This window comes from Bos indicus x Bos taurus, chromosome 12 (genome assembly GCF_003369695.1).
Source record: "Bos indicus x Bos taurus breed Angus x Brahman F1 hybrid chromosome 12, Bos_hybrid_MaternalHap_v2.0, whole genome shotgun sequence".
NCBI lineage: Eukaryota > Metazoa > Chordata > Mammalia > Artiodactyla > Bovidae > Bos > Bos indicus x Bos taurus.
In genome coordinates this window covers 53,422,330-53,435,714 of record NC_040087.1, presented here as the reverse complement: position 1 = coordinate 53,435,714, position 13,385 = coordinate 53,422,330, and the positions used below count along the sequence as shown (strand labels likewise).

At 38.5% G+C, this 13,385-nt stretch overlaps 1 protein-coding gene across 1 annotated transcript in view; it reads left to right on the top strand.

The window, feature by feature from the left end:
- RNF219 (ring finger protein 219) overlaps nucleotides 1-13,385 on the top strand; it is a 44,947-nt gene that overhangs the window by 19,092 nt on the left and 12,470 nt on the right. The window contains exons 4-5 of the mRNA XM_027557760.1: nucleotides 1,511-1,759; nucleotides 5,290-5,378. Of these exons, the coding sequence (XP_027413561.1) occupies nucleotides 1,511-1,759; nucleotides 5,290-5,378 (338 nt within the window). The remainder of the gene's footprint in view (nucleotides 1-1,510; nucleotides 1,760-5,289; nucleotides 5,379-13,385) is intronic.

Sequence of the window (13,385 nt, the reverse complement as noted above, 5' to 3'; positions counted from 1 at the left end):
ATATGTGAGATCATGCAGTTGTTTTCTGCATGTGATTTGACATGTAGGTGATTTGACATGGTGATGGAATTTTTTCTAAATTAGCTTCATGCTAATGGATATATATACTTTTGAATAAACATTAAGTCCAACTGTCATTTTATATTGACTAAATGGGGGATAATATTGCTCTCTTCCTTTGACACAAAATATCTTTAAATTACACTACATAAATGGAAACCAGTTCAGCTGCTTCAAAATTTTTTGAAATAAAATAGGGCATAGATAAATGACTGAATAAATGTTCATTCATATGTGTTTTCTTGTTTATATTTATTTATTCATTAATTTATTCAAACGAGTAAAGCTCTTTTCTCATTTTATAATGCATTTAACTCAAAACATATTATAATTTAAAATAGTAAATAGTTCTATCTGTGTTAAAACTAAAATGTATTCTTATTTATGTAATGAATATTTATCACACTTAGATACTAATCAAATTAATGCTTTAGGAGATTGCTGGCATGTTGAAGTTATTTTCTGAGAACAGAATTCCTAACAATTTTAGTTTATTGTGAAATATTCATTATAGATGAATAAATGGTATCACAGAAGAGAGTTCTAGCCCCAAATGTTTCATTTCTGGATTCAAGGTGGTTCTACATGGGGAAAACTAATATTTGAAATAGTCACAGTGGTAGTTAAAGAGCTAGAATGTAGAAGAGTTCAAAATTACAGGTATTATTCTGACGTGGAAGGTGAAAGGACATGGCATATATTTTACTTCTATATGAAGCAAAAGAGAGATGTCAGCCAAAACTACAGATTACCTCGATGAAAACTGTATTTTTAAATGCACCTTGCTGCTACTGCTGCTAAGTCGCTTCAGTCATGTCCGACTCTGTGCGACCCTATAAACGGCAGCCCACCAGACTCCACCGTCCCTGGGATTCTTCAGGCAAGAACACTGGAGTGGGTTGCCATTTCCTTCTCCAATGCATGAAAGTGAAAAGTGAAAGTGAAGTCGCTCAGTCGTGTCCGACTCTTCGAGACCCCATGGACTGCGCCCAGTAGGCTCTTCAGTCCATGGGATTTTCCAGGCAAGAGTACTGGAGTGGGTTGCCATTGCAGTCTCCAAATGCCCCTTAGTAAAGGAATTAAACATGCCTCAGAATTTTCTTCTGAGGAATCTACTTCCTTGTTGAATTCATGTGACTTTTCATTTTATTGAAATTGTAAATTAACTGAATATTTTAAATGGGATTAAAGATTTGACATTTTTGTTTTTTTAAATCACGAATGATCATTGAATTAAAAGCAATAGAGGTGCCAATTTTTATCAGTCAAAATACATTTTGAGAATTTCAGCTATATGTGACTTTCTGTCTACAAAGTTATTCTGATGCATTAAGAATCTATGTATCTACAGGATTTTTTATGTAAATTTTAAAAACACGTTGACTTCACTCTAGCATGTGTATGTATTTAGTGTCTATGTCTACCTGATGGCTGTGCAATGCTTTTTCAGGATGAAATAGATTGTCTGCAGAAAGAGGTAGACGAGCTTAAGAGTAAAAACCTCAGCTTGGAATCACAGATCAAGACTATTCTGGATCCTTTAACCTTGATGCAGGGCAACCAGAATGAAGATAAACTTCCAGTTGCAGATAATCCAAGTAAAATTGACCCAGAAACTGTAGCAGAGTGGAAGAAAAGACTTAGAACAGCTAATGAAATCTATGAAAAAGTGAAAGATGATGTGGATAAGCTCAAAGAGGTAAGTTGTGGTTGTGTTTAAAATTCTGTAGTATTTTAAGTACCTTCAAAAGAATAAATAGCCATACTATTTTGAGTCATCCTTTAGATGATTTGGGGAGAAAGGACAAATCCCTGGGTGAGCATTTATAAACAATAAGAAAACTTTTTCTCCTTAAATCTTATTAGCTGCCAAGAAATATCAGGTGCTTCTATTTGTGACTGTAATTGGAGACTTTGTAGTGCCTCTGTATGAGTTTACATCTTCTTGTGAAAGAACGACATCAGTTTAAAGGATATGTTTCTTATTTCTCCCTCTTTGTGATTTGGCTTCCTTTTTTTAAAAAGCTTATGTCAGTAACTGCCATGTATGCATAAAGACAGACCTGTCCATTTCTCTACCTATAAAATGGAAGGTTTGGACCATCTTTTTTCTAGCACTCCCTTTCTCTGAAGTTTTAATATTGTAAATAGTTAAAGACTTACTAATTCCAAGAGAACTGTGAGTGATGGCTTTAGACTACTCCACGCAAAAGAATATTGAGAGACAATTTAATTCTTTCAGTTATTCTTCATCCATGCAAGAAGATAGAGAAAGCATAGGTGAAAAGGGCAGACCTCTAGGATTTGCCAGTCTAGGAAAGGAGATGAAATCCATGGCATCAGCATTAGAGGTAATGAAGTGATGTGGAGCTGTGCTGGCCAGAGGGACTAGCCTTTTGTCTTGGCTTCAGGTTTATCCACAGTGGAGGCCTGTTGTGCTGAACAGAGATGGGTTTGTGGTATCCAGGTTCATAGCCCCCTATTCAACCTATCTGCATTCTCTTAAAATACTGTTACTGTGCTGAACTACTGAATTCCACCTCCTGAAATCATTAATGCTCTACATATTTTAGAGATGTGCTGCCACATACCAGCTCTCTGATCCTCAATAAGATTAAGTAGCAGAGAATTATCTGCAACTTAGTGTGAATACTAAGTCAAATTGCATACCCACGTATAAAATAAATGCCATTTGGGCTCAGGAAGGCCAAGATGAGACAAAGTTGGGAACATAGTGCTTTAAGAGAAAAAGAAACTATGGATGTAACTGCACTGAGTTTGCTATAAGTCTAGGGGAAGTGTGTTGTTCCTTTGGTTTATAGTGGCCACCATTACCGTGTTAGTTTGAGAAGAGAAGAGGACATGGAAAGTAAAGGTAGCTGAGAAGTTAGTGTTTATCAATCAGCCATGTCCTCATTAACTGTCCTTCTTGAACTATCAGCAAGTTCTGTATGGTTTCTTTTATATTATTGAATTTCATTAAAATATTTGGCAATAAATGCTTCTTAGAGCATGAAGATATGTATGAAAACTCTGAGTTTATAAGAGTGGTATAAGAAAAAAAAGAGAGTGGTATAAGGGATGTATGTAAAAGGAAAGTACATAAAATACAGTTTTTCTTTGTTCTTTTAAAGATCATATGTTAAATTCAATACCCAAAGTTACCTTGAGACCTCACAATTATTTGGGATACTTGAAAAGCCCATTTTGAATACCTAGTGAAGGAATTAGGTAGAACTAGGCAATAAACTTGGAGAAGGCAATGGCACCCGACTCCAGTACTCTTGCCTGGAAAATCCCATGGATGGAGGAGCCTGGTAGGCTGCAGTCCATGGGGTCGCTAAGAGTCGGACACGACTGAGTGACTTCACTTTCACTTTTCACTTTCATGCATTGGAGAAGGAAATGGCAACCCACTCCAGTGTTCTTGCCTGGAGAATCCCAGGGACGGGGGAGCCTGGTGGACTGCCGTCTATGGGGTCGCACAGAGTCGGACACGACTGAAGCGACTTAGCAGCAGCAGGCAATAAACTGGAACATAAACTAAAAAAAATGGACTTCAGAGGCAAAACTTGCATGCAAAATACGAAATAACAGCATATTATAAAACAAATATAGGAATGCTGAAGATTCAGAATAAAGGACTACCTAGTTTGAGTGAAATGGACTTTTTTCCTCATGTTTCCAAGACAAGTAAGTTTTGAACCATTATGAAGCCAGTGTTGAGATTGCAAAGTATAATAGTTAGCTGAAGTCTTTACTACTCTTTTAGGTGCAACAAATAGGCAGGACTCTCCCCTTTGTAACTTGACCCATCCAGTTCTCCTGAACTTGAAAATATCTCTGATAATTGAGGGTTAGCCAGCCCATAAAGAGCATCTTAGAAAGCCTCAGGACTGGTGAGAGACCTTGTCAAGGGGGATGGGGAAAAGAAATCAAATGAGGTTCTAATTTAAGCTTGTCATTCATCATCAAAAAGCATTCACTAAGTGCCTCCTCTTACAGTGCTATGCTTGAGGGCTTAATTCGTTGTGTGTGTGTGTGTGTGTGTGTGTGTGCCTGTGCACACGCGCATGTGTGTGTATGAGGAAGTATATTACCTTTCCTGTGTCTTCAGAGGGGCAGTAATGGTGTTTATCAGTCACTTAAAGAATTAACTCTCCACAGTCCTGGTTGGTTTGCATCCATGAAGATAAGCAGGTACTCAGGCTCCAAAAGAAACCTGGATACATCTGAGAGAGTGAGGTTGAGTGTTGAAAAGAGTGTCCTCCGTCCTGCTTCTCTTGTCACCCTTTTGGGGCATTTGTGTGTGGATGGACAAGTAATACAGTCAAGAATTCTAGAAATTATTGGTCCAATTTTTAAAATCTGTTTTCAGATTTTCTTAGTTTAAACCTTTTTGTTGACAATTGTTCTGACACTTTGAATGTTAATAGTCAGACAATGAATTTCTCTTGCTAGGTTAGTGAGATTGGTTCCTAGCCTAGGGAGTCTTATTTTTTGTTGGAATTCAGAAGCACGGTGACTAGCAGATTTAAAAGAAGTCACTTCTAAGAAGATTCTACAACAGACACTCTACTTTGGGGCTACCCAGGATCAATATTGACCCTCTAGATTTTCTAGCAATAAATATTTTGTCAGGCAGTTTTTAGGTATCATGCAACTCAAAGAAGGAAATCATACTTGCGATTAAAAAAAAATCAAAAGAGAATCCATACTTATTAGAAAATATTGATCCAAGAAGTTGTGAGCCAGAGCATTTGGGAAAACCATTTTGAAGAAAGCAGGCAAGTAGTTTAATGATATTAGATATGTTATCACTAAAAACTTTTAAAATCAATCTCATAATGCAAGATACTTAACCATTAGTTTTGTGAATAATTGCATGTGGTATATTGTTACCATGCTTAGAGTATTCAGTTATATGAAAAAGGAAAAAAAAAATTTGCCATTAGTTTAGTCCCTTAACGACTCTAAGCTAACTAACATAGCTCTGTTTATTTCCCTGGATAGAAGATTTGCAAAGTGCTTGGGGAATTTGGATTAAAATGTGTGATCATGTTTAGTTTCCCAAGTCATTCCCAATGGTGGTTTTAAGTTTCTGAAGACATGCTCTAGTATTCAGTTTTCTCATACTGTTGCTCTAAAAAATACAGATGGCTCATGTCATAATTTTTACACATTTGTTTTTAACATATGCTTAATTATTTTCAACACTTTTTTTTTAAGGCAAATAAAAAATTGAAATTGGAAAATGGTGGCCTGGTGAGGGAGAATTTGCGACTGAAAGCTGAAGTTGATAACAGATCACCTCAGAAGTATGTATTTTGCTCATAGTGCAATGTTTCAGGTTATGTCAATGTTTTAGAATAAGCTGCTGTTACATTATGTTTTTCATTGGATTCTTTGTTGAAACATGGAAGATTAAGTAGAGTGTCTTACCTGTAAATGTCAAGTGTATACTTAGGTTATTGGTAAAATCTTAGTCTCAGTTAATGCTAATGTCGGAAGAAAGGATTTCCTTCTTATCCTTTTTCCTTACCTAATTATCAAGAGGTTTGTTTTATGTGACCTAAGACTGGTGAGCCTCCACTTGGTTTTACATATAACTGTTTAATGATCCTAACAAAGAGTAGGGAGACTAACATGATGCCTTTTGGATATTTTTTGAAATAATCTTAATGATAGTTAAAATTCATCCATTGCTTTGTCTTTACCATGTACAACAACCTGTGACATAGAACTACTATTCTCCATTTACAGATGATAAAATGGAGGAATAGAGATCAAATTAATTTTTCTAAATCTTCACAGCTAGTAAGTGGTGGAAATAGGATTCGAACCCAGGTAGTCCAGCCCCAGAGCTGTGCTCTGTTACATTACACTGAAAGCTGTTACACTACCCATTACCCTAAAAAGCCTATCTGAAATAGAATTTAAGGCTTCATTTGTTGAATTTTGTACTGATTTGAACTGTACAATTAAATGAATTCTTTTATGATGGGGTTATTTTCACTCCATTCCAAAAGATACAAGATTGCAAAATTTTGAACAGTTAGTTTAAAATGCTAAGAAACAGTTGAGAATTAAGATTTGAAGATTAAGAAAAGATGAGAGAGAGCTCTTGAGGTTGTTATTGTTCTAGGGGGAAAAAAAAATGACAAGTGAAAAGAAAATGTGACCCCCCATCCCTCTGAGGAGTGGCATATCAGAACTCCACACTTTCTTCCTGTCCAGCCATTTTCTCCTAATGGAAAAAGACAAGAAAGGCATAAACAAACATTGGAAATTTATCCTACCAGAAGTAGTTCTCTGCTTGTCATTTGAAAAGGAGAAAATATTGCCTTCAGTAAAACCAACTGTGGTATCAGGAAATGGTAGAAGTAAACCATAATTACTCAAAGCAGAGATCACTAACCAATAGAGAAAGAAGCATAGCTTTTACTTTTAAATAGTTCCTTCCCCTGTGCTCTCCAACCTCATTTTTCTTTTCACTTCAGATAATGTCCTACTTTGATGAATTAGTGAAATAAGCTTAGGAAGTGTTGCCGTTAATATATGGTGGTTTGAATCTCTGCTCTTCTTATTTATTGGCAGCTCGCCTTGCCAGTCATAATAATGTTTATCCATTAGCCATTTCCCACAGCAGGCTGAATGGAACTAAAGCCATTTTGTTCGTAGCTTTTATTTCTTGAAAAGTTGCCCACCAGATTTCAGATTTAGCACTAGCCACCAGGATGTGTGTTTTTAAATATCCTTGATTCCTACCTGATAAGCAACTGAAGAATCTCACCTAAAGAAACCTCACCTCTGTCTGTTTTCACAAGCAGTCACACTTCTGAATCTCATATAACTTTGTGATTCACTGTCTTTAGCTTCCATTGCTTCCCTTCAGGGGAAAGGGAACAGGTTCACTTAAAAAACGATTTGAACTGACCCCTGTTCCAGATCAATGTGCAATGCGTTGAGGTATTAAAAGTATGGCATTTGATTTATAGCCTTGTTTACCTCTGCATCACCAAGCCCTAGTGGGAGGCAGAGAGAAGCTGACCACAGCTGAAAATACCCAAATCTGGTTCACTTGAGGAGCACTCCTGTTTGTATTGAAAACAGTACGAAATTTCGAGAGTTCAAAAGTAAATGCAAGCAAACAGAAGCCATCCATTCCATTTCATTTCCTTGATTAGGAAGTGCCTTGACCAATTACTTTTCTCCTCTACTCGGTTAGTTGTCAAGGTGTACTTTTTATATACGTGGCCTGAGTGTCTAATGTATCTTTCAGGTTGTTCAGACATACTCTATGAATCAGGCAGAAGAGAGAGCTTTAAAATTTAGATACTAGAAAGGGAAAAAAATTAGGAAGGTGTATTTGTTAGCTTGGGCTGCCATAACAAATACATAGACAGGGTGGCTTAAACATTGCAAATTTGTTTGCTTATAGTTCTGGAAACTAGAAATCCCAGGTCAAGGTTCAGCAGTTTGGGTTTCTGGCAAGGGCTCTCTTTTTGACTTGCAGACAGCCGCCTTCTCACTATGTCTTTGCATGTCAGAGAGAGAGTGTGTACTCTGGTCTCTCTTCTTGTGAGGCAGCAGTTCTGTTAGATTAAGGCCTCCTCTTTATGGTCTCATTTAACTTTAATTACCTCCTAAAGACCCTGTCTCTAAATATAGTCATGCTGAGGGTTAGGGCTTCAACAAATGAATTTGGTGGGGGGGTGGGGGAGAATGGGAATACAGTTCCGTCCATGGCAGAAGGTATTTCTTTTAAGGACTTGCGGGGTGCTCTGTTGCTTAGTTGTGTCCAACTCTCTCTGACCCCATGAACTGTAGCCCACCAGGCTCCTCTGTTTATGGAGATTCTCAGGCAAGAATACTGGAGCAGATTGCCATTTCCTCCTATAGGGGATCTTCCTGACCCAGGGATTGAACCCGCACCTCCATGTCTCCCGCATTGGCAGGCGGGTTCTTTATCACTACGCCACCTGAGAAGCCCCCCTTTTAGCACTCAAGCAAATATCATGCTGTTGCCCCAAAACTAGACTACAGTCTAGTGTGAACAAAGGGGACTTAGACATTTACACTGATTTCAAGTAAATAGTATTGTATAAAAGTAATGTATTTTATGATTTTTAAAAACAGTGGTATAATCTTTAAAATGAAATCTGGATTATCATTTATCTCCTCTGCTATTGTGTTTCTAGTCTTTTACCCTCCATTGTATTTAATCTCAATGTGTACCTGGATATTTTTCCTTTTTCAACTTTAGCTTAGAAACCCTTTTGTGCAGTGTGGCAGCTATCTCACTAAGCATACTCTTCTGGATTTCAATAATATCCATTCTGTTCTTTGTCAAAACTTCATTGTCCTGATAGCTAAACTGGTGGTCCAGAAAAATGCAACTTTTTCTTTGACTTGATGTAGCCACTTCCTGAATTAGTCTCTCCCTTCTAATTTGTTTTAACCTGAAGAAAACCATCTGCCTGCCCTTTCAGTTTTCTCTAACATGGACTTCTAAGAGAATCAGATTTGATATTTGGAACTCAAGAGGGGGTGATAATGTCTTTTAGTTTGCAAGACTGGTATGTGAAGAAAAGCCATTCTCCCAGCCAGCCCAGAAATACTGAAAGTTTACTTGTTGACAGTATCCTAGATGCTTTGAACCATGCACATTCTGTTTCTGACCCTTAAAGTTGGTTAGGTTCCCCTTACTATCTTGTACTTTCCCTTGTTAGCACATAATCACAATTACTAATAATTAGTGTTTTGTGTAATTACTTCGATGAATATTAAAGTTGTGTGTAACTATTCCAGTGAATTCAACCCTGAATATTCATTTGAGGGACTGAAGCTGAAGCTCCAATACTTTGGCTATCTGATGTGAAGAGCTGACTCATTAGAAAAGACCCTGATGCTGGGAAAGATTTGAGGGCAGGAGGAGAAGCGGGTGACAGAGAATGAGATGGTTAGATAGCATCACCAACTTAATAGACATGAATCTGAGCAAACTCAAGGAGATAGTAAAGGACGGGGAAACTGGAGTGCTGCAGTCCATGGGGTTGCAAAGAGTCAGACATGATTTAGTGACTGAACAACAACTATTACTTATTTCATATTTTTCTGAGTGAGGGCTATAGTTTTATTCACTATTATAGCCGTGCATTTTATAGAGTTCTGCTCCTAGTATGTATCTTTTGAGTAAATGAATAAAAATGTAGCTCCTGAGAGAATTCCCCTTCTATTTTGCCAAAGATTTAATGAAGAAATTTAGTCATTTTTCCTCTTCCTCTTCTCCATCTCCCATTTAATGGGGGATCCCAAGAGTGTCACACCTCCACATAGTAAGAAACAAAAATAAGAAGCTGAAGGAAGGTAGAACTGCGTTTCTCATATTCCTAAACTGTGCCCTGAAGTCTGGATATATTTGTCCTTGATAGAGTTAGGAGTTCCTAGTGATTTTTTAGCTTCAAATATTATGAAGCTTATTAATGACTTGTAAAGCATTTGAAAGTATTACGCCCTGTCTCCGAGGTTGCTCTGTTCAGTTGTGCCATTCTTTTTGCTCTAGTCTCACTGGGCAGAGTTTGTGCCATGTTGCCACCTATTTTGAGGCTTAAACAGCAGCTGGCCCATGCCCTTAGCTTCTAACTTATGTTAATAGTGTAGGGTATGAAATATATATGTACATATACAAAATTTTGTATACATAGAATTGCATAGGTCATTTAAATCAAACTTGGTTATAATTGGATTAATAATGGCTTTCCATTCTATAATTATGTATTTGGTAATGTTATTGTGTCTTTAGTGAGACCTGTGGGTTTGATAGTGTTTCCCTGCAAGCATCATTTTTACTGCCCAGCAACCCTAAGACTTATCATTATGGACCAGTTTTTACCCATGCCTCAGCAACTTCCCTTTCACTTTCCACTTTCATGCATTGGAGAAGGAAATGGCAACCCACTCCAGTGTTCTTGCCTGGAGAATCCCGGGGACAGAGGAGCCTGGTGGGCTGCTGTTTATGGGGTCGCACAGAGTCGGACACGACTGAAGCCACTTAGCAGGTAGCAGGTAGCAGCAACTTCTGGAGGAAGATGAATGCTCCAGATACTCCTGGGTGGTGATCAGTATTCTATTAGGACGCAAAAAGAAGTGTTCTTAGGAGGACAGAATAGACTTCATAAATCATAAGCTGTACGTTCTTCCCCTCTTGCTGTGTTTGTGTGTTCTTTGAGCCGTCTCATCAGCTCCCATGGCTTTAATAATCATTTTCTTAATATGTCAACGATTACAAAATAAAATCTAAATCATTGGCCTTGCCTTTTCTCCGAAACTGTAGGTTCATGTTTCCATCTGTCTATTTTATACTTTCACTCAAGATCCTGTACCTTAAATTCACTGCAAAGCACAAGAGTGAAATAAATGCCTAATTCTGGAGACAGACTACCTGGATTGAAGTTTCCCTTCTTCTACTCTCTCCTTCCCCTACCCAATTCAATTTTTGCTATACTCAAAATGGTTTTTTATGAAGTGTAAATCACGCTATTAAATCTCTTATCTGAAACTGTCCAGTGTTTTCCTAAAATACAATCCGGACACTTTGCCAGCTAGTCACGATGCTTGCCTATTCCATCTCATCCCCACAGCTTATCCTGCTCTAGCCATACTGGCTGCCTTCTGTTTCTAAAACATGCTAGAATTTTTTCCCTCTCTTAGAATGTCCACATCTTTATATGGCTGTCTCCCATTATCAGATTCAGAGAGGCTTTTCCTGATCATTCCATCTAAAGCAGTCCTCTGAAGTTGTCCCCATGACCTTTCTTTGTGGAGTTTAGAATGGAGAAGACAGAACAAGAGGTCAAGCAACTAAACAAACAAGTAATTTCAGACAGTAATAAGGGCTAAGAAGACAGGTAATACTGTAACATTGGTTGTGCATTAACTATGGGCTCTATTGTAAGTACATCTCAAGCTTTAACTCATTTAACCTCACCCACCTACTAGATAGGTACCACTACTAGCTCCATTTCACAAGATAAACACTGAAGTACAGAAAGTTTAAATATCTTCCCCCAAATCACAATGCTAGAAGGTAGACAAAGCCAGAGTTCAGTTCTGGAGAGTCTGGCTCCAGAGTCTGCTAATAATCTTATGCTGTATTGCTTCACCATGCCATGATTTTATCACTGCAGTTAAGACTGAGTCAGGAAGTAGAAGGTGCAGAAGCAGAGGGCCGCTTCCTTCCTAGCTTCCCCTCCCTTCTTCCCTCCCTTCGTTCCTTCCCTTTCTTTAACATTTAACGGTGGCTTTATGAGGTGAATGCTTGAAAATATTCAACAGGAAATTTAATTTACTCTGCACTAATGTTTGCAAATACATTGTTGCTGCTAAGTAGCTTCAGTAGTCCGACTCTGTACGACTCTGTACGACCCCATAGACGGCAGCCCACCAGGCTTCCCCGTCCCTGGGATTCTCCAGGCAAGAACACTGGAGTGGGTTGCCATTTCCTTCTCCAATGCATGAAAGTGAAAAGTGAAAGTGAAGTCGCTCAGTTGTGTTCGACTCTTAGTGACCCCATGAACTGCAGCCTACCAGGTTCCTCCATCCATGGGATTTTCCAGGCAAGAGTACTGGAGTGGGGTGCCATTGCCTTCTCCAAAATACATTGTTAGCAATTCTTAAATATTTCAAATCAACTAACTTGAAGTACAGAAGGCTTGTTCTCTAATAACTCTTCAGGTGACATGAAATCTGAATGAAGCCTATATGAGCTGATTCTAGCCTTACTGCCCATCTCCTTCACTTGCAAAACCCCAGCACCTGAAAGGCACCTGATACATACTTGTTGAGTAATTAAATAAACAGATAAATAACGTTCGATAAATTACTTGACCTGTTGGAGCCATTACTTTTTAATGTAAAATGTGCCTAATGTACCACTTTGAAGATGAAATAATTGTATGTCCTTGGCACACCACGTAGCACAGAGAACTGGTGGAGGTTTGCATCTAAATAACTGGATCCATTATCCATCCCACGCTAGAGACTGTTTATCCTCTCGCTTTGTTTCTGTCCTCGTTAATGGCTTTACTACTTATCTGGTTGCCCAAGATAAAAACCTCAGTCTTCCTTTCCTGCATTTTCCACCGCTTCTTCTCATCCCATTCCTTATTGTCCAGTATATTCTATCCTATCTATTAAATTCCTGTGTAATGCCTCTTCTTGTTCCCACTAGTTTCGATCCACGTGATTTCATGCTTAGCCAATTTTAATAGCCCTCTGCCTCATTGCTCTTGTCCTGTCACAGCTCTGGAGCATTTGCTGTATGTTGCCTGAATTCTAGAATATAAATTTGATCATCTCACTCTTGTTAATAACCTTGAGTGATTTTCTATTTTTCACAAATTGAAGGCTGGATTTCTTAGTATAGTACATGAGCCTCTTTACTAATAGGACTTTAGCTTAGCCTTCTTAGCTCCTCTCAAACCTTCCTCTTCATGTACGCTGCTGTGGCCCTGATGAATTTCTCACTGGGCCTGGATTTGCATGTGGTGACATGTACCTTTGCTCATGTCTTTTCCTTTGCCCCTGGTCCTCTCCATTAGCCTTTCATTTTTTATTCAGCTTGGTGAATCCCTACCCATCCTTTGAGACTGAGCCCAGTTGTCATTTTGTCTATGAGACTCTCTTAAGATTTCCTATTGTTCTTTTATTGTATTGTTTTAAGGATTATCAGTTACATGACTGTCATGCTCAGTTAATCTTCCAACTCCTTGGAATTAAGACTTTTTTTTTGACCATGTCACATGGCTTGCAGGATGTTAATTCCCTGGCCAGGGATGGAACCCATGCCCCTGCAATGGAAGTACAGAGTTCTAACCACTGGACTGCCAGGGAATTCCCAAGACTCTTTTTGTGTGTGTGATGAACTCAGTGTGTATCTATATAAAGTGTGTGTGTGTGTGTATTTTCCCTCTGGGACATAGCAAAAGGACATAGCATTCTCACACTCTAATGCTTTACACTGCTGTTTGGAGGGAACTGACCAGGAATTAAGACTTGAGCTTTCTTGAAGCTTAAGGTATATAGGGTTTAAGAAGGCAGAGAAAGTTTTCCTGGCATTCTCCAAATGAGGAGAGCAGAGAGATTCCCTGAAGTCTTCCAAAATCATCCTAGAGATTGAGAGTTTGAAAGAGGAAAAGAGGAGACAGTGTCAGGGCTTGTATTTTGAGTCTGAGTCTCCTCAGTTGAACAGGTTTTCCTGCCCTTACCCGTCTCCATGCTGACTGTGAGCTGTGCCCCTTCCTAGTTCACAGGTCTAAACTCCT